Source organism: Scyliorhinus torazame, chromosome 17, assembly GCF_047496885.1.
Source record: "Scyliorhinus torazame isolate Kashiwa2021f chromosome 17, sScyTor2.1, whole genome shotgun sequence".
In the NCBI taxonomy this organism is placed as follows: domain Eukaryota; kingdom Metazoa; phylum Chordata; class Chondrichthyes; order Carcharhiniformes; family Scyliorhinidae; genus Scyliorhinus; species Scyliorhinus torazame.
The window spans coordinates 89,978,683-89,998,037 of NC_092723.1; the positions used below are offsets into that span (position 1 = coordinate 89,978,683).

At 51.1% G+C, this 19,355-nt stretch overlaps 1 protein-coding gene across 4 annotated transcripts in view; it reads left to right on the forward strand.

Moving 5' to 3' along the window:
- kdm5ba (lysine demethylase 5Ba) overlaps positions 1-19,355 on the forward strand; it is a 676,108-nt gene that overhangs the window by 646,148 nt on the left and 10,605 nt on the right. Inside the window, exons 27-28 of one of the 4 annotated variants that reach the window (XM_072480724.1) lie at positions 16,280-16,393; positions 16,500-16,680. The exons of 1 other annotated variant lie outside the window; for it this stretch is intronic. In XM_072480724.1, the coding sequence (XP_072336825.1) occupies positions 16,280-16,393; positions 16,500-16,680 (295 nt within the window). Of the gene's footprint in view, positions 1-16,279; positions 16,394-16,499; positions 16,681-18,395; positions 18,457-19,355 lie in introns of all 4 variants that reach the window. 2 more of the 4 variants (XR_011935801.1, XM_072480725.1) reach the window with 2 other exon arrangements.

The window sequence follows — 19,355 nt, forward strand, 5'->3', positions numbered from 1 at the left end:
TCCATGACCGTCATGGAACTAACAAATCAGTTGATTCCTGTCCTGTTCAGGAACCACATAAAGGGTGTCTTTTAACACCACACCGTCATGTGTGGTCAGAGCATTTTTGAACCTCTCATCGGGAGCTGGATAGTTTCCTTTCACAATCTCCCTGAGATTGCTGTCCTGCTTCTGGGCCTCCATTAGATCCTCGATCTTTGTCTGTGAGACCTGAACTGCACTCACTGGTGCGCCTTCGGGGGGTGTCCAAAAATACCAATGCCTAGAACCTGCTTTGGCCAGTGCGTCGGCTTTCACATTTCCAGGGGACGAGGAGCGATGCTGACTTCGAACTTTGATTATCCCAAAAGTCCTGTTCTGGGCTCGCTCTAAAATGTGACGGAGCAATGGGGCTGAGGGGAGGGGTTTTCCGTCTGCGGAAACAAATCCTCTTGCTTTCCACAGGGGCAGAAATTCCGTGAGGCTGTTGCAGACATAGTGGTTGTCCGAGTATATGTCTGCTGGGCTGGGGAAGAAATCTGGGTGTTCCACTATATATGCGATGGTCGCAAGCTCTGCTGCCTGCGCGCCTAAGTGGCCTGGAAGTTTTAACGATATTTCCTCAAGGGCGCGTCCCTGCGCGTCCTCGACATAGATACCGCAACCTGTTTATGCGCTTCCCATCCAAGACTGTGGAAGATCCATCCACATAGATCTTTATGGGCTCACACGTGTCTGTGGGCTGGGGGCTCTGGTTTGAATTACCTATCTTTCTTACTGTACCGTCCTTGAGTCGTCCATCCAGTAAACGTTGGGTGTTCGGTGAGAATTGTAATGGGGTTCAGTCCGGTAAGATATGAAAAATACTGCACTACTCTCTATGCTACCTCTATGGCGTAAGGAGAAAGCGGGTCTGGAACTTGTAGTGCGGGGATGCTATGAGTGCCTGTTTTAAAGAGTCCACAGCATCCGTATGCTGCGGAAGCCATTACCAGGGGGCTCCTTTCTTTAGGAGGTCTGAGAGGGGTGCTGCCTTGCTGGCGAAACCGGCAATGTGGTTTCGGCAGTAGCCAACCAGTCTTAAAAATGACCGGAGGGCTGAAACGTTCTGGGGAAGGGGCAGTTTAGCAATCGAGTCAATCCTTTTATGCTCGATCTCGCGTTTACCGTGTGTGATAATTGTTCCCAAATATATCACCTTTTCTTCCAAAATCTGGGCCTTTTTGGGGTTGACTTTACAACCGGTTGAGTGTAAGAGTTCCAGGAGTTCGGACAGAAGCTCAATGTGCTCTTCCTTGGTGTCTGTCTGCAGTAGTAGGTCGTCTTCGTACTGAACCAGATATTCGGGGCGAGAGAATTTGGCTAAACCATTTGCCAGCTGTCGGTGGAAAATGGAGGGGGAGTTGTGGAAGCCTTGTGGCAGGCATGTCCACGTGTACTGTTGTGCTTTAAAGGTGAAGGCAAATTTGTACTGGCACGCCTTTGCCAATGGAATGGACCAGAATCCATTACTGACGTCCAAAACCGTAAAGAATCGGGAATTGAGTCCCTGCTTGAGCATGGTCTCGGGACTTGTTGCTACTGTGGGGGCTGCTGCGGGGGTGATTTTGTTGAGTTCCCGGTAATAGATGGTCAGTCGCCATGATCCATCGGGCTTTCTCACTGGCCAAATCGGGGCATTATTAGTGGAGGCTACTGATCTAAGTACGCCCTGCTCTAATAAGCTTTCTATTACCTTTGAGATTTCTCCCTATGCCTCTTGGGGAAATCCATACTGTTTTTGGGGTCTATGGTCAGGTCCTGTTATTTGTACAGAGCCAGTCATCCGTCCACAGTCGTGCTTGTGGGTCGCGAATGCTGCCCTGTTCTTTTGCAGAACTGCCCTAACCTGCTTGTCCGTACTAAGCGTGGTCGGGTTGAACCAAAATTCGCCTACTGCGCTAATTTTATTCGCGTACTCTCCTATGTTGAGCGTTGCGGGGGCTCTTGCGGATTTTGCCATCTTCCAGACACACTGGTTGACTGGATCAAATGAAAGATTATGGGAATTCATGTAATCGATTCCCAGAATGTGTTCTGCTGCGTGGGGCAGGCCAACTAAAACTACGGGGTGCTTGGTGGTGATGGTACCGATTTGAATGGGTACAGGGGCTGTGATGTGTCCCTGCTGTGAGTGGTCTGTAAAGCCGCTGAGGGTGATAGTGGCTGTAGTGGGCCATGTGTCTTTTTGAAACATGGTGAAGGAATTTATTGTGGTGCGGGACCCTCATGTGTCCCAGAGAATTTCGATGGGCTGTCCCCGAATTTCCGCTGCAACTACCGGTCGTCCGGACCTATCCCAAAGGGTGTTGCAGACCCAACTGAGGGAGCCCGTATACCGTCAGTCCGTTCCGGTCAAGTCCGTCTGATCTGAATGGGCGCTAACGCTATGAATGGGCTGTCTTTTTCTTACTCAAAGAGTCCGTCTGCTGGGCTCTCTGTGGCTTTTTAGGGGCATTGCACTCTCTTGCGAAGTGTCCCAACTGTCCACATTTGTAACACTCCTGTGACTTGGGTGGGGGGTTGTTCTTTCCCTCATTCACCCATGCAGGGCTCTGGTGTGTTTTTACTGCCTGCATATCTGCTCCGGCCTGCTTTTCCTCGGAATCTTTGACTGCGGGCTTACTTTGTATAGATTGCTCCCAAGTGCGGGACAATCTTTTCACTACCCACTTCTCGTTATGGGCCTCCTCTGAGGGATCATAACTCGTGCAGGCTTTCTGTCCTGTTTCTGTGGCATGGGAGATAAGGGTGTGGGTCCATTTGGCCATGTTCTCTGGGGACAAATGGGCGCGGTCTAAGTCTCCAAAGACTGCTGCAAAGTGGATCCACAGGCGTCCAGCAAACGCTGTGGGGTGCTCGGATTTCTTTTGCCTACATTTGTTGAGGCCATCTACGGGGTCAACCCGGTTATACCCGATCGCATCCAGGATTGCGGTATGCATTTCTGCAAGGGTCCCTCCTCCTACATTCTGTGGGTCGGGAAGGGCTGCTGCTACTGAAGGGTCTAAACTGAAGTGGGCAGCACGGTAGCCTTGTGGATAGCACAATTGCTTCACAGCTCCAGGGTCCCAGGTTCGATTCTGGCTTGGGCCACTGTCTGTGCGGAGTCTGCACATCCTCCCCGTGTGTGCGTGGGTTTTCTCCGGGTGCTCCGGTTTCCTCCCACAGTCCAAAGATGTGCGGGTTAGGTGGATTGGCCATGATAAATTGCCCTTAGTGTCCAAAATTGCCCTTAGTGTTGGGTGGGGTTACTGGGTTATGGGGATGGGGGTAGGGTGGCAGTGTTGACCTTGGGTAGGGTGCTCTTTCCAAGAGCTGGTGTAGACTCGATGGGCTGAATGGCCTCCTTCTGCTCTGTAAATTCTATGATGATAAACTTAAAACGGTGAGCTTTATATGCTCTCGCTCATCCAGGCCGTACATGGTCGCCTGATGCTTAACTGCGGCAAAGAAATGGTGGGGGTCTGAGGTGGGGAGGAACGGTGTGATCTTATTGCACGCGTCCCGTAATTGGGTCACTGTTAAGGGGGTGGAGTATAGAAATTCCGCATCGTCCGATGTGGCTGTGCGGTGGGTGGTTACTGGGTTCATTGGAGCTTGAACTATCTGCTGTGTGGGGGGTTGGGGCGCTTTCCTTTTTTGTGGCTTTCCCTGCGCACATGTTCCCTGAACATATCTCTGCGCTGGTTTGTTTAATTCTTCCCAATCAGGGCCGTCTTCCTGATCTAATTTGTCTCCAAAGGTTTCCTGGAAACCTTTCTGAACTGAAAGCAGCGATTGCAGCTCTGCAATCTGCTTCCGGCACTTTGCGTGATCTAATGTGCATTGTCTTTGTTCTGTGGTGGCAGCATGGAGTGCTCGTAATGCTGCCTTGAGGTCACTACACTGTCTCTGTAATGCCTCTACCTGCTTTTCTGTTTCTTCACGTACCAGGACTGCACGTTGCGTGTCCTGATAGGCCTTTTCATATTGAGACTGGAAGCTGCTTAAGTGCGCCAGACAAGACTGATGTGCCCTTTTGGCATCCTCCACCTCTCCATCTTTTGCTGCCAACTTCCTCCTCAATTCCAAATTCTCCTTTTCTACCGCGCTTACATCGACCGTACTCATTCGGTGTATGCCCTCAACTTCTTTCCGGAGCGTCCTAATGACCTCCTCTGTGTCTCGCAATTGTGCCAAGCAGGACACGATTGCCATCGGCTTGCGAGCTTTCCCTCAGCTCTTTTTGTGGATCTCGCTCAGGTTCTCCCACCAAGTATGTCCTATACTCCCGGGACCTGATTCCTCGTTGTCACATCCTTTCCCTTTGAGATATTTCCTGATCTCTTCCTCCCAAATGGGACATTGTCCCACTCTACTGCTGCTGGTCGCTGCGATCACAAATTCCTCTGGGTTCATTAGGCGCTGCATTGCCATCTTTCCTATCCGAATGCTGCTCTTCAAATTTGGGACAGGGGTTTTAATCCGAATGCTGCTCTTCAAATTTGGGACAGGGGTATTAAGGCGGTGCTGTAAATACGGGTACGGCTTTCGCTACTTTCCGATATACAAACTTCCGACAGTTTTGCCGCAACAAAAAATCTATCAGTTTTACCTTATCGCCCTGTTAGTTACGCATGCATACACACACTTCCGAATTTATGAGTATTGACCAGAACTGCTTGTGGTTTTCTGTTTCCAATTGGATCTCGAATTCAAATTCTGGGTTCTCCCGGAGTGGTTTTCCACTTCTCGATCGGGTCCCATCAGGATGTCGCCAAATAATGTTGCTAATTTTCTCCTTGGTTCAATTGCTCTGTTTTATTACCTTTGCTCTCGAGTCGCCAGGTATCTTTATGATATCGCCACGAGGTTCAAGTCCAAGTAATGATCAATAATCCAATACACCAATTAGTAAGATTTAAATCAAAGCACATTTATTATACACAGTAATCGCTACTCATGCACAAATGCTATGTCTAAGCTACTTCTACAACTAACAGGCCTATACTTAACTTTGAACTGGCCCACCAGGTCAGGAGAACAAATGGCCTTTCGTTTGGGTTCTGAGCCTGCGGGATTCGAAGTTGGTACGGATTGGTAGCTAGGAGCGCCTATCTCGTAGCGAGCGTTGAATTAAGACTTACGAGTTTGATGATCACTGGAGTCACTGCACCGGTCACGGTCAATGTTGGTTCGTTGTTGCTGAGTGACCCGGGCAGGAAGAAGAGTGTGAAGAGGTGAAGAAGAGGTGAAGAAGAGACCGATTTGAACTTGGGGCTCAATTCTTATAGACACCAGGGGCTTCCCGCCTTTCGGGGCGGACCCTGTACCTGGTCCCAAGTGATTGGACTTTGTCCCAATCGCTTGGTTCGATTTTCTCCAATACTGGAGCGGTTCCCTGATCGATGGGCGGTCTTGAGGTGCTCGTTCACCTCCTTTGTTTTGGCTCCTGCTGGCGCCGAGGAGTCTGGCTTTGCTTTGTGTGTCAAAATGTTGCTTATTGTTTCCGGGGATTGCTCATCAGTATGCAGATGGCTGTTCACTTTGTTATGCTGATGGTCGCTAGTATCGATGTTGTCTGGTTTTTGCAGAGGTAAATACACAGTAAAACCTGCAGCTGCTGCTTTTTGTCTTGTTGGCTGACTTTCCCATCAGCCTTTGCCGTTCGCCATTTTAAATCGGGAGTTGGCCAATTTAAGTGGCTACAGGGTGATGAGTGACTTGAAGGGGAATCTTCAGGTGGTGGGGTTCCCAGGTATCTGCTGCTCTTGTCCTTCTAGATGGTAGCGGTCGTGGGTTTGGAAGGTGCAGTCAAAGGAACCTTGGTGAGTTACTGCAGTGCATCTTATAGATGGTATGCATGGCTGCACTGTTCATCGGTGGTGTTGGGTTGGAATGTTTGAGGAAGGGGAAGCAATCAAGTGGGCAGCTTTGCCTTGAATGGGGTCGAGCTTCTTGAGTGCTGTTGGAGCTGCATTCACCCAGGCAAGTGGAGAGTATTCCATTACACTCCTGACTTGTGCCTTGTAAATGGTGGACAGGCTTTGGGGGTCAGGGGGTAAGTTACTCGCCATAAGATTCCTAGCCTTTGACCTGCCCTGTATGAATATAGCTAGTCCAGTTCAGTTTCTGATCAATGGTAACCCCCCCCCCAGGATGTTGATTATGGGGGATTCAGCGATGGTAATGCCATTGAATGCCATGGGACAATGGTTAGATCCTCTCTCATGCACAAAACTCTATAGACTAAACTATCAGTACTGCTAAAGCCTATACTTAGCTTCAGGCGCCCACTCAGTCAAAGGAACAATGGCCGTTGTTCGTTTCTGCGGCTGCTGGGGTTGAACTGGTATGGAATAACAGCAAAGAGCGTCTTTCTGGTACCGTGCGTTGACCTTGGACTTACTTGTTCTGATGCAGCTTTGGCAGGTGTCTCCTTGGTGAGAGCCGGAGCCAAGAGAGCGATTCTCTCGTGGGGGATTCTTCTTATACCCAAAAGGGGCTTTGCGTGCTTTTGGCCGGGCCTTGAACTTGGCCCCATTTAATTGAACCATTTCCCAATCGTTCCTATCGATTTCCTCCAATAAAGGGGTGCGTGCCCTGATGGCTGGGCGTATCTCAGGTGGTCGTTGGCCTGCTTTGTTCTGGTCTCCTCTGGCGCCGGGGTGTCTGTCTTGGTATCGTTTACTTAAATGTTACTCTTTTGTACCCGGGGATGGCTCATTAGTATGGTAATGGCTTTGCAGTTTTGGGTTTGTCTGGGAGCTGCGGCTCCAATCAACAGACAAATCCTGCACCTGCTTGCTTTCTCAGTATTGTCCATTTTCCCTGCAATCTTTGCAAAGTGACCATTTTGTAATCGGGAAGTGGCCATCCCAGATGGCTACAGCCACTTGTCAGCCCAAGTCTGGATATTGTTCAGATCCTGCTGCATTTGGACATGGACTGCTTCATTATCTGAGAAATCGCGAATGGTGCTGAACATTATGCAGTCATCTGCGAACATGCACACTTCTGACCATTGGTCATTGATGAAGCAGCTGCAAATGATTGGGCCTAGGACAGTACCCTGAGGAACTCCTGCTGTGATGTCCTGGAACTGAGATGATTGACCTTGTGCATAGGATACACCTGGGCAATTTTCCACATTACCGGATAGATACCAATATTGTAGCTGTCATGGAACAGCTTGGCTCAGGGTGTGGCAAGTTCTGGAGCACAAATCTTCAGTACTATATTGAACCTGGGTCTATGGTGCTGTGAGACAGCAGTGCTAACCACTGTGTCACCGTGCTGCAGTTCATGTGATGTAGGTACACTCACCGTACTGTTCAGGAGGGAGAACTAGCATTGTGGTTAGAACAATTGCTTCACAGCTCCAGGGTCCCAGGTTCGATTCCGGCTTGGGTCACTGTCTGTGCGGAGTCTGCACATCCTCCCCGTGTGTGCGTGGGTTTCCTCCGGGTGCTCCGGTTTCCTCCCACAGTCCAAAGATGTGCAGGTTAGGTGGATTGGCCATGCTAAATTGCCCTTAGTGTCCAAAATTGCCCTTAGTGTTGGGTGGGGTTACTGTGTTATGGGGATTGGGTGGAGGTGTGGACCTTGGGTAGGGTGCTCTTTCCAAGAGCCGGTGCAGACTCGATGGGCCGAATGGCCTCCTTCTGCACTGTAAATTCTATGAAATCTATGAAACCTGTGGGAGGTTTTTGATTTAGCAACAGTGAAGAAATACTGTCTTTCACCTATATCTGCTGCTCTTGTTCTTCTGGGCGGTCCTTTGGACAGTGTTGTCGAAAGAATCTTGGCAAGTTGCTGCAGTGCATTTAGTATAAGGTACACACGGTATGGACAGAAGGAGGCTATGTGGACTGCCATTTCTTTGCCAGCTCTCCAAATTAACAGTGCACCTTATTCCATTCTCCTGCCTTTTCCCATATCCCTGCATTCTTCCTTTTCAGATAATAATCCAGTTCCCTCTTGAATTCCCGTAATTAAACCTTCCTCCACACTGTCAAGCAGTGCATTCCAGGAAAAAAGTTTCAATCAATTAGTGACAAACCCAACGAGAGGAGATGCAATTCTAGACCTAGTCTTGGGGAACGAAGAAGGACAAGTGGGTGAAGTGACAGTTGGCTTATATTTCTGGGATAGTGATCACTATTCAGTTAGATTCAGTATTCGCATGGAAAAGGACAGAGATAAAGCAGGAGGAAACATTTTGAACTGAGGGAAGGCAAATTTTGTAGAAATGAGAAGGGACTTGGCTGACTTGGACTGGTCGCATTGCTAAAGGATAAATCTGGAAAACCAGGGAAGTGCTAAAAGGAGAGATCCTAAATGTACAAAGTAGACATGCCCCAAATAAGAGTGGTACTGTAAAATCTAGATCCCCGTGGTTCTCAAGAGGAATACAGGGGAAGATTGAACAGAAAAAGAAAGCGTACAATAGGCATATTGGACTGAGATATTGCACTAAGCACTGCAGATAGCCTGGACGATAATAGAAAGCGCAGGGACGAAGTTGAAAAGGAAATAACGAAAGCGAAGAGAGATCATGAAAAAAAGATTAGCAAGTAAAGTTAAAGAAAACCCAAAGATGTTTTACCAATATATTTTCTTTTTAACAAACATTTTATTAAGGCATTTATGGTTTTAGGAGTTTAGGAGGAACTTCTTCACCCAAAGGGTTGTGAATATATGGAATTCCTTGCCCAGTGAAGCAGTAGAGGCTCCTTCATTAAATGTTTTTAAGATAAAGATAGATAGTTTTTTGAAGAATAAAGGGATTAAGGGTTATGGTGTTTGGGCCGGAAAGTGGAGCTGAGTCCACAAAAGATCAGCCATGATCTCATTGAATGGTGGAGCAGGCTCGAGGGGCCAGATGGCCTACTCCTGCTCCTTGTTCTTATGTTTTATAACAAAAGATACAAATACATATGTAAACATAATTCAGTACATAACACCCTCCCCCAACCAACAACACGCACAATTCCTAAGTCCCTCCATCTCTCGCTGATCCCGCCTAAACTAAACTAAACTAACTCCCCCTACCCCCCTCATTCTCAAGCCCCCCGCCCCCCCCCCTTTTACTATATCTGCTAACAGTTTAGTTTTCCCCGAAGAAGTCGATAAATGGCTGCCGCCTCCAGACGAACCCTAACATTGATCCTCTCAGGGCGAACTTAATTTTCTCAAGCCTGAGAAACCCCGCCATGTAGCTAAGCCATACCCCCGGTTTTGGGGGCTCCGAGTCCCTCCAGGATAATAGGGTCCATCTCCGGGCTACCAAGGAGGCAAAGGCCAAAACGTCAGCCTCTCTCGCCCCCTGGACTCCCAGGTCTCTGACACTCCAAAATTCGCCACCTCTGGACTCAGCGCCACCCTCGTTTTTAGCACCGTAGACACAACGTCGGCAAATCCCTGCCAAAATTCCTTAAGCTTCGGACATGCCCAAAATATGTGGTCATGATTTGCGGGCCCTCCTGCACACCTCACACACCTGTCCTCTACCCCAAAAAACCTGCTCATCTGGGCCACCATCATGAGTGCCCGGTCAACCATCTTGAATTCTATCAGGCTGAGCCTGGACATTGATGAGGACGTGTTGACTCTGCTCAGAGCATCCTCCCACAGACCCACCTCTAACTCCTTTCCCAACTCATGCTCCCATTTACACCTTACCGGTGTGGAGCCCACACCGACGCTCCCTCCATTCCCATATGCTTCCGCCACTGCCCCCAGACTCTCAGAGCCACCATTACCACCGAGCTTGTAGAGTACCCGGGACGGCGAGAATGGCAGAGATGCCGTTACCAGTGCTCCTAAACTTGTGCCCCTACATGATGCTGCCTCTACTTGCTCCCACACCGACCCCTCCCCCACTACCCATTTCCTGATCATGGCTATATTTGCCGCCCAGTAATAGTTCCTGAAGTTCGGTAGGGTCAACCCTCCCCCCCCTTGGCTCCGTTCCAGCAGCACTTTCCTTACTCGCGGGGTTTTATCCGCCCACATGAACCCAGAGATCACCACATTAACCCGCTTAAAAAAGGTTTTTGGTATAAAAATAGGGAGAAACTGGAACACAAACAAAAATTTTGGAAGAACTGTCACCTTTACGGTCTGTATCCGCTCCGCCAGTGACAACAGGAGCATGCCCCATCTCCGAAAATCCTTCTTCATTTGCTCAACTAACCGGGCCAGATTTAATTTATGCAACTGCTCCCATCCCCATGCGACCTGGATTCCCAAGTATCAAAAACTCCCACCACTTTAAACGGCAACTCCCCCAGTCTCCCCTTCTGCCCTCTCGCCTGGATCACAAAAACCTCACTTTTTCCCATATTCAATTTATACCCCGAGAACCGGCCAAATTCCCCAAAGATCCACATAATCCCCCCCCGCCCCCCCCGGAACGGGTCAGAAATATACAGGAGTAAGTCGTCCACATACAGCGTGGCCCTGGGCTCTTCTCCTCCCCCCCTGCCCCGGACTAGCCCATTCCAGACCTTTGGCGCTGTCAGCGCCATCACCAATAACTCTATAGCCAAGGCAAACAACAATGGGGCAAGTGGACATCCCTGCCCTGCCTCCTGTTGCAGCCTAAAGTAGTCCAAACTCACCCGGTTCGTCCACACACTCGCCACCGGACCCAGTTAACAAAGCCCTGCCCAAACCCAAACTGTCCCAGGACTTCCCACAAATAATTCCACTCCTTGGTCAAAGGCCTTCTCCACGTCTATAGCAACCACTACCTGCACCTCCCTCCCCTCAGAGGACATCATAATTACATTCAAGAGCCTTCTAACATTGGCCGTTAACTGCCTGCCTTTGACAAATCCCAACTGGTCCTCCCCTATCACCCCTGGTACACAATCCTCTATTCTCAAGGCCAAAATCCTGGCCAGCAATTTGGCGTCAACATTTAGTAGGGAAATTGGTCTCTTTGACCCGCATTGTACTGGGTCCTTCTCCAACTTCAGCACGGTAGCACAAGTGGATAGCACTGTGGCTTCACAGCGCCAGGATCCCAGGTTCAATTCCCCGCTGGGTCTGCCTGTGCGGAGTCTGCACGTTCTCCCCATATCTGCATGGGTTTCCTCCGGGTGCTCCGGTTTCCTCCCACAGTCCAAAGACGTGCATTGGCCATGGATCAGCCATGATAAATTGCCCTTAGTTGATAGGAGGGGTTATTGGGTTATGGGGATAGGGTGGAAGTGAGGGCTTAAGTGGGTCGGTGCAGACTCGATGCGCCGAATGGCCTCCTTCTGCACTGTATGTTCTATGTCTATGTCTGTTCAGGATCAATGAGATCGAAGCCTATGACATTGTTGGGGGAAGAACACCCCGCTCCCTTGCTCATTAAGTGCCCTCACCAGCAGTGGACCCAGCATCTCAGAAAACTTCTCGTAAAATTCCACTGGGGAGCCATCCGGTCCCATGGCCTCCAATCCCTCTACTACTTCTACAATCCCGATCGGGGCTCTCAGCCCCTCCACCAATCCTTCCTCCAACCCTTCCAAGAACTGCCTCATCCCCTCCACCCCAGCTGGTGGCTCCGACTCAAATAACCAACTACAAAATTCCTTGAACACCCCATTCATCCCCGCTGGGTCCAAGATCGCGTTCCCCACCTCTGTCCTTCACTCGCCCTATCTCCGTGGCCACCTCTCTTTTCCTGAGCTGGTGAGCTAGCTTCCTACTGGCCTTCTCCCCATACTCAAATACCGCCCCTCTTGCCTTCCTCAACTGCCCCACCACCTTCCCCGTGGATATCAGACCAAACTCCATCTGCAGCTTCTGCCGCTCCTTCAACAACCCCGCCCCCGGGGCTTCCAAGTACCTTCTATCCACCTGGAGTATTTCTCTAACCAGCCTATCCATCTCTACCTGCTCCACCTTCTCCCTATGAGCCCATACCGAAATCAGCTCTCCCATACCGTTGCTGCCAAAGCCTCCCCTGTGTCATTTATCTCCAAATAATTCTGGATGGTCTCCCTCACCCGCTCGCACACTTCCTCATCCGCTATCAGTCCTACATCCAATCTCCATTGCGGGTGCTGACCCCCCTCCTTGCTCACCCGTAAATCCACCCAGTGTGGGGAATGGTCTGACACAACAATCGCCGAATATCCGGCATCCACCACCCCCGCCAGCAAAGCCCTGTTCAAAACTAAAAAATCAATCCGGGAGTACACTTTGTGTACAAGGAAACAAAAACGAAAATCCCTTCGCTCTTGGTCGTCCGAACCTCCATGGATCTACCCCTCCCATCTGTTCCATATACCCCTTTTGTTCCTTTGCCACGGCCGGCATCCACCCTGTCCTTGAACTCGGCCGATCCAACCTCGGATCTATAACTGTATTGGAGTCTCGTCCCCCCATGATCAGCTTATGCGAGTCCAAGTCCGGAATCTTCCCTAACACCCGCCTCCTATAAACTCCGCGACATCCCAGTTTAGTGCATAGATATTCACTTAAACCACTGGCATCCCCTCCAACTCCCCACTCACCATAACATACCTACCCTCCGAGTCCGCCACGATGCTCCCCACCTCAAATGACACCCGCATATTGATCAAGATCCCTACCACCCCCTAGTTTTAGAGTCTAGCCCCAAATGAAATACCTGCCCAACCCACCCCTTCCTCAGCCTAGTCCGATCCACTACCCTCAGGTGTATCTCCTGTAGCATTGCCACGTCCGCCTTCAAACTCTTCAAATGTGCGAACACGTGAGCCCTCTTGACCGGCCCATTCAGCCCTCTCATGTTCCATGTGATCAGCCTGGTCGGGGGACATCCTCCTCCTCCCCCCCCCCCCCCCCCCACCGCCCTCCAATCAACTATCACCCTTCTTAGGCCAGCCACCAGCCTGCCCTCGGGTGCCCACCATCATCGACCTCCAAATTGTCTCCAAGCACCAGTCCCTCCACTGTCAGCAGAACAATTCCCCCCCCCCCCCCCCCCCCCCCATAACAAAATAGCAATCCCAACCCTCCTTAACAAACTGATCACCTGCTCGCCCCCCCACTGCGCTTCCATGAGCTAGCCTGCCCAGCTAGCCTGGTAGCCTACCCCCACTGATCTTCCTCCCCCCGCTCGAAAACACATATGCAAAACATAACAAACCCCAACAAACTGGGCAACACGGTAGCATAGTGGTTAGCACGGTTGCTTCACAGCTCCAGGGTCCCAGGTTCGATTCTCGGCTTGGGTCACTGTCTGTGCGGAGTCCGCACATACTCCCCGTGTCTGCATGGGTTTCCTCCGGGTGCTCCGGTTTCCTCCCACAGTCCAAAGATGTGCAGGTTAGGCGAATTGCCCATGCTAAATTGCCCTTAGTGCCCAAAAGGGTTTGGTGAGGTTACTGGGTTACGGGGATAGGGTGGAGGTTTGGGCTTGGGTAGGGTGCTCTTTCCAAGGACCGGTGCAGACTCGATGGGCCGAATTACCTCCTGCAGTGTAAATTTGATGATTCTATGAAACATAAAGAAGAAAATTCCACCCACCATCCCCCATTAAGAACAAAGTTAGCCCGCATACAAAACTGAGCAATGGCCCAAAACGTAGTGCAAAATCAATACATACAGAACCCAAAGAGAAACAAAATTTAACTGCATAATAAGTACACAACTACTCGGCCCAAGTTCAATGTCCTCCATCACCTGCCAGTCTCCTGTCCTTGACAAAGTTCATCGCCTCATCCGGCGATCCAAAATGAACTTCTTAGCCCTCGTAAGTGACCCACAAACGAGCTGGGTACACAGCCTGCCGAACTTCACCCCCTTCTTAAAAGGGCCGATATCACTTTATCATCATAGATTATCATAGAATTTACAGTGCAGAAGGAGGCCATTCGGCCCATCGAGTCTGCACCGGCTCCTGGAAAGAGCACCCAACCCAAGGTCAACACCTCCACCCTATCCCCATAACCCAGCAACCCCACCCAACACTAAGGGCAATTTTGGACACTAAGGGCAATTTAGCATGGCCAATCCACCTAACCTGCACATCTTTGGACTGTGGGAGGAAACCGGAGCACCCGGAGGAAACCCACGCAGACACGGGGAGGACGCGCAGACTCCGCACAGACAGTGGCCCAAGCCGGAATCGAACCTGGGACCCTGGAGCTGTGAAGCAATTGTGCTATCCACAATGCTACCGTGCTGCCCTTTATTAAAACTCACCCTTCTTTTGGCCAGTTCCGCAGCTAAGTCCTGATAAATATGCAGCTCGTTGTCTTCCCATTTGCAGCTCCTCGTCTGCCTGGCCCACCTCAAGATCTGTTCCTTGTCCAGGAACCGGTGTTTTCTACCACCATCGCCCTCGGCAGCTCATTCTTCAGCGGCTTCCTCATAATTGCTCTGTATGCCTTGACCACCTCCAAGGGCTGAGTAAACGCACCTTCCCCCAGCAGCTTCTCGAACATACGCGCCACATATGCCCCTGCATCCGATGCCTTGCTGCCCTCGTGGAGGCCAACAATCCTCAGGTTCTGCATGCGCGATTTGTTCTCCCGGTCCTCCACTTTCTCTTGCAGCCTTTTCTGGTGGTCCTTCATCAACTCCATCTCCGCTGCTATCGCGGTTAGCTGGTCCTCGTGCTCAGCCACCGCCTCTTCCACCTTCTGGATCATCTGGCCCTGGGCTTCCAATCTCTGCTCCACCCGGTCAATCCCCATCGTAATTGGATCCAGGTACTCTTTTCTTTGCTCAGCAAAGCTCTCCTGGAGAAATACCACCAGCTGCTCCGTTGACCACTGGGCCGGCTGGCAATTCCAGTCCCTGAGCCTCCGCCATATTTTTCTGTGCTGCAAACTCCACCCCCTATTTCGACCAACGATCTCTCCTTTTCAGACCACTTCTGACCCCCAAATCCATACACTGGTTGGGGGAATCCTTCTCCTCTACCTCACCAATCTCCTTTTTTGACGATCAAATCCCCCATAAGTCGGGGAAAAGGGTCCCAATGGTCCACCACGCGCGGGAGCTACGAAATAAGCAACCACTCACTCCATGGCCGCCACCAGAAGTGTTTTACCAGTATATTAATGGTAAAAAGTCAGTGAAGGAAAAAGTGGGACCAAGCAGAGATGAAGAAGGAAACCTGTGTGCAGATGCAGAGGCTGTGTCAAGAATTTTAATGAATATTTTATCTCCGTGTTCACAAAGGAAATGGATGATGCGGATACAGAGTAATACTGCGAGATACTGGATGGGATAATCATGAAGAAAGAGGAAGTGCTCGAAGGATTGAAATGCTTGAAAGTTGATAAGTCGCTTGGGTCAGATGGATTGCTTCTGAGGCTATTGAAGGAGGTCAGGGAGAGATACTCTGAGGATGATTTTCCAATCATCACTAGACACAGGGGAGGTACCAGAGGACTGGAGAAATGCAAACTTGGCACCATTGTATAAAAAGGGATCAAAGGAAATTCCGAAAAGTTAGAAGCCAGTTGCTCTTACATCAATGGTGGGCAAATCAGTAGAATCAATCATGAGAGATAGGATTAGCTGTCACATAGAAAGGACTTGTCAGGGATAGTCAGCATGGATTTGTTAATGGAATGTCTTGCCTCACAAATTTGATTAAGTTCTTTGCAGAAGTGACAAGAAGGGTTGCTTAAGGTATTGCAGTGGACGTTGTGTACATGGGGGTGTGATTCTCCTGAAAGATTTCCAAGTCTGGTAGCGAGCGGGAATTGCCGAGAGCTCCCGGCACTCGGCCCAGCAAAACTGGCAACGTAATTCAGCATTAGTTGATCCACTTAACGAGGTCTCATGGGCTTCTCGCCACAAATAATGACTTGCCAGTTGATTCGCCAGGACCGCGCTCGCCAGCCCCCTGTTAACAAGGTCGAGCAGCACTTAGGCTGCACTCAGCTATCTCACAATAATGGGGCCGAGGAGACCAGCCCAAAATTCCAGAACGCTGACCTGGGGAGGCTCCTCGACACGGTGTCCTGTTCCCTGGGGGAGCCAGAAGACAGCCAGTGCTGTCTGGAATGAGGTGGCGGCAGCAGTCAGCTCCAACAGTATGACCAAGATGGCTGACCAGCAGTGCACGAAGAAGGCCAACAACCTACACCGGGCCAGCACGAGTGAGTAGACACCAAGGGCCCCCCCCACCCCGACCAAGGGAACATTCACCCCCTACAATTCTCCAAGTTGCCCCCCCCCCCCCCCCCCCCCCCCCCCCCCAACCTCGTCTTCACTACTCCTCTCCCACCACTGAACCACATGTGTGGCTAACAATGCTCTCTCTATGTCTCCTCAGGAAAAGCTCTCCCACAATCGGCGGGAGAGAGCCCAGACTGGCAGTGGTGTGCCAGACATAAGAATCCTCACCTCCTACAAGAAACGGGCCCTGGAGGTGACTGGTATGGCAGAGGTGAGGAACCACTGGGCTCCACCCAGGTGACCTGTCAAAATGTGAATAGTGATTGTCTTCCTGACTGACCATCCCTCCCACTGACCACATATCCATTCTCCTGCAGGTCCTCCAGTCGATGGAGCCGGCCCATCCTGGGTGGCCCCCTCTCCTGACTCGGAGGAGAATCCTCAGAGGACAGCTCCGAGGATGCCACCGTGGTCGCAGCACAGCTGTCTTCTCCACCAGCGCAGCTACACACACCACAGTGGGAAATGTCAGTGGTCAGGCTTCTGGGGCACAATCTGGTGAGCACCACACTGCTGCTGATGTACATCAGGTGGAGGCAGGAACCCCCAGCAGTCGGAGGTCTGCTGAATCCCAGGACCCAGCTGAGTCCCAGCCGAATGCTCAGCTTCGAGAAGTGGGTTACCCGGAGATGACGGGGACGATAGGGGGCAACGGGAAACATTCCGATGAAAATGTCAGCGTCACTCTAGCAGATCCATAGCCGCTTGGAAGAGTGTCAGAGGCTACAGGCTCAGGAGATGGTGCAATGAGTGGCACACAGGACAACACTGCTCAGGTGGCGACCGCAGTGGAGTGGTGCACGACGTCAGTACCATGAATGAAGGTGTCCAAGGCGTCGCGCAGTCAGTGATGGCCATGGCTGAGGGCCTCAGCAGAATGTCCACCTCGCTGGGGGATGTCACCCAGTACCAGGCCGACCTTGATGAGATTTGCTCTCAGATGGGCATGGCCGAACTGCTGCGGAACTTGTCCCAGCCGCAGGTGGGCATGACTGAGACGCTGCAGAGCATGTCTCAGTCACTGAGGAGCATCATTGAGAGCGTCAACACAATGATGCGGACCTGGAGGAACTGCCAGTCCTGTCCAAAGGTGAATCGCAAGGCCCTATGGCCACCGATCAGCAGGGTGTACTAGCAAGATGGATAAAGAACTGGCTGGGCAACAGGAGATAGAGAGTAGAGGTGGAAGGGAGTGTCTCAAAATGGAGAACGGTGGTGTTCCACAGGGATCCGTGCTCGGACCACTGTTGTTTGTGATATACATAAATGATCTGATTAGCAAGTTTGCAGAATAAACTAAGATTGGTGGAGTTGCAGATAGCGAGGAGGACTGTCAGAGAATACAGCAAAATATAGATAGATTGGAGAGTTGGGCAGAGAAATGGCAGAATGGAGTTCAATCCAGGCAAATGCGAGGTGATGCATTTTGGAAGATCTAATTCAAGAGCGGATTATACGGTCAATGGAAGAGTCCTGGGGCAAATTGATGTACAGAGAGATCTGGAGTTCAGTCCCATTGTACCCTGAAGGTGGCAGCGCAGTTCGATAGAGTGGTCAAGAAGGCATACAGCATGCTTGCCTTCATCGGACGGGGTATTGAGTACAAGAGTCGGCAGGTCATGTTACAGTTGTATAGGACTTTGGTTAGGCCACATTTGGAATACTGCGTGCAGTTCTGGTCGTCACATTACCAGAAGGATGTGGATGCTTTAGAGAGGGTGCAGAGGAGGTTCACCAGGATGTTGCCTGATATGGAGGGTGCTAGCTATGAAGAAAGGTTGAGTAGATTAGGATTGTTTTCGTTGGAAAGACGGAGGTTGAGGGGGGACCTGATTGAGGTCAACAAAATTACGAGAGGTTTGGACAGGGTGGATAGCAACAAGCTTTTTCCAAGAGTGGGGCTGTCAATTACAAGAGGTCACGATTTCAAGGTAAGAGGGGGAAAGGTTAAGGGAGATGTGCGTGGAAAGTTTTTTACGCAGAGGGTGGTGGGTGCCTGGAACGCTTTGCCAGCGGAGGTGGTAGAGGCGGGCACGATAGCATCATTTAAGATGCATCTAGACAGATATATGAACGGGTGGGGAACAGAAGGAAGTAGATCCTTGAAAATAGAAGACAGGTTTAGATAAAGGATCTGGATCGGCGCAGGCTGGGAGGGCCGAAGGGCCTGTTCCTGTGCTGTAAATTTTCTTTGTTCTTTGTTCTTTCACAAGTGAGCCGGGATCTCTGGCCCCAGAGGACGCCCGCCAGGGCCATCGAGGGCCACGGGATGAGGTAAGCAGCTGGCTGCCTCCACCTCTGATTTGCACCCTGGGGAAACACCAAGCTGTAGTGGTAGAGCTAGGGAGGGCCAGGCACGTTGAGGATCACTGAGAGCCCAGAGTGGGTAGGGGCTGGGGGGGGGGGGGGGGGGGGGGGGGGGGGGGGGGGGGGGATTGTGGGTGCTGACATCATCGGGAGTGGGATATTGTACAGCACATTAAACAACTTCTTGCACAGCTATTACGATATCTCTGTCACTTTCTTCTGCAATGCAGGCTGCCCCCCGGACCCTGTGCCAAATCTCCAGGTATCCCCACCCCACCCCCGTGGCGCTCACCCAGCCTTCAGCTGTGGACATGTCCTCGGAGCTGTGTTCCATCCCCTGGGTGTTCAGATGTTGGCTGATGGGTGTGTGGTGTTGCCCCCCGCAGCGTTCAAGCATAGTGTCCGGGAATTAAGGCGATGACTCCCAAATGCTACATGGCCCGCCCACCATGAGAATCCACTTGGCATGTGTCAAGTGCTCACTTAACCACGATTGCCAATTTCCTATTAGCGGTGGGGGTTCTGGTATGGGTGACCAGTGGGGCAGACGGTCAGGGACAAGGGTTGCCCGGAATGGGGTTGGGATCCAGTGGTTGGCATGGTGCTGCCATGAGCTATTGCCCCCCCCAATGCCTCTCCATCCCACCCACCCCCCCCGCGGAGGGTCCCCCCACCCCTCACTGAGCACTGGGATGCCCATCCCAGCATCCCAGGGCTCTTTGCCTGTGAGCAAAAAAGGGCGGTTCCCCTCACAAGAAGCCTTTCCGCCAGTTTCACGTTTTTAAAAAGGACTACTAATCGGCGCGAGCGTGAACATTTGCTGGGGAGGCCGCTGAATGACAGTAGGCCATTGGACATGGGGTCGC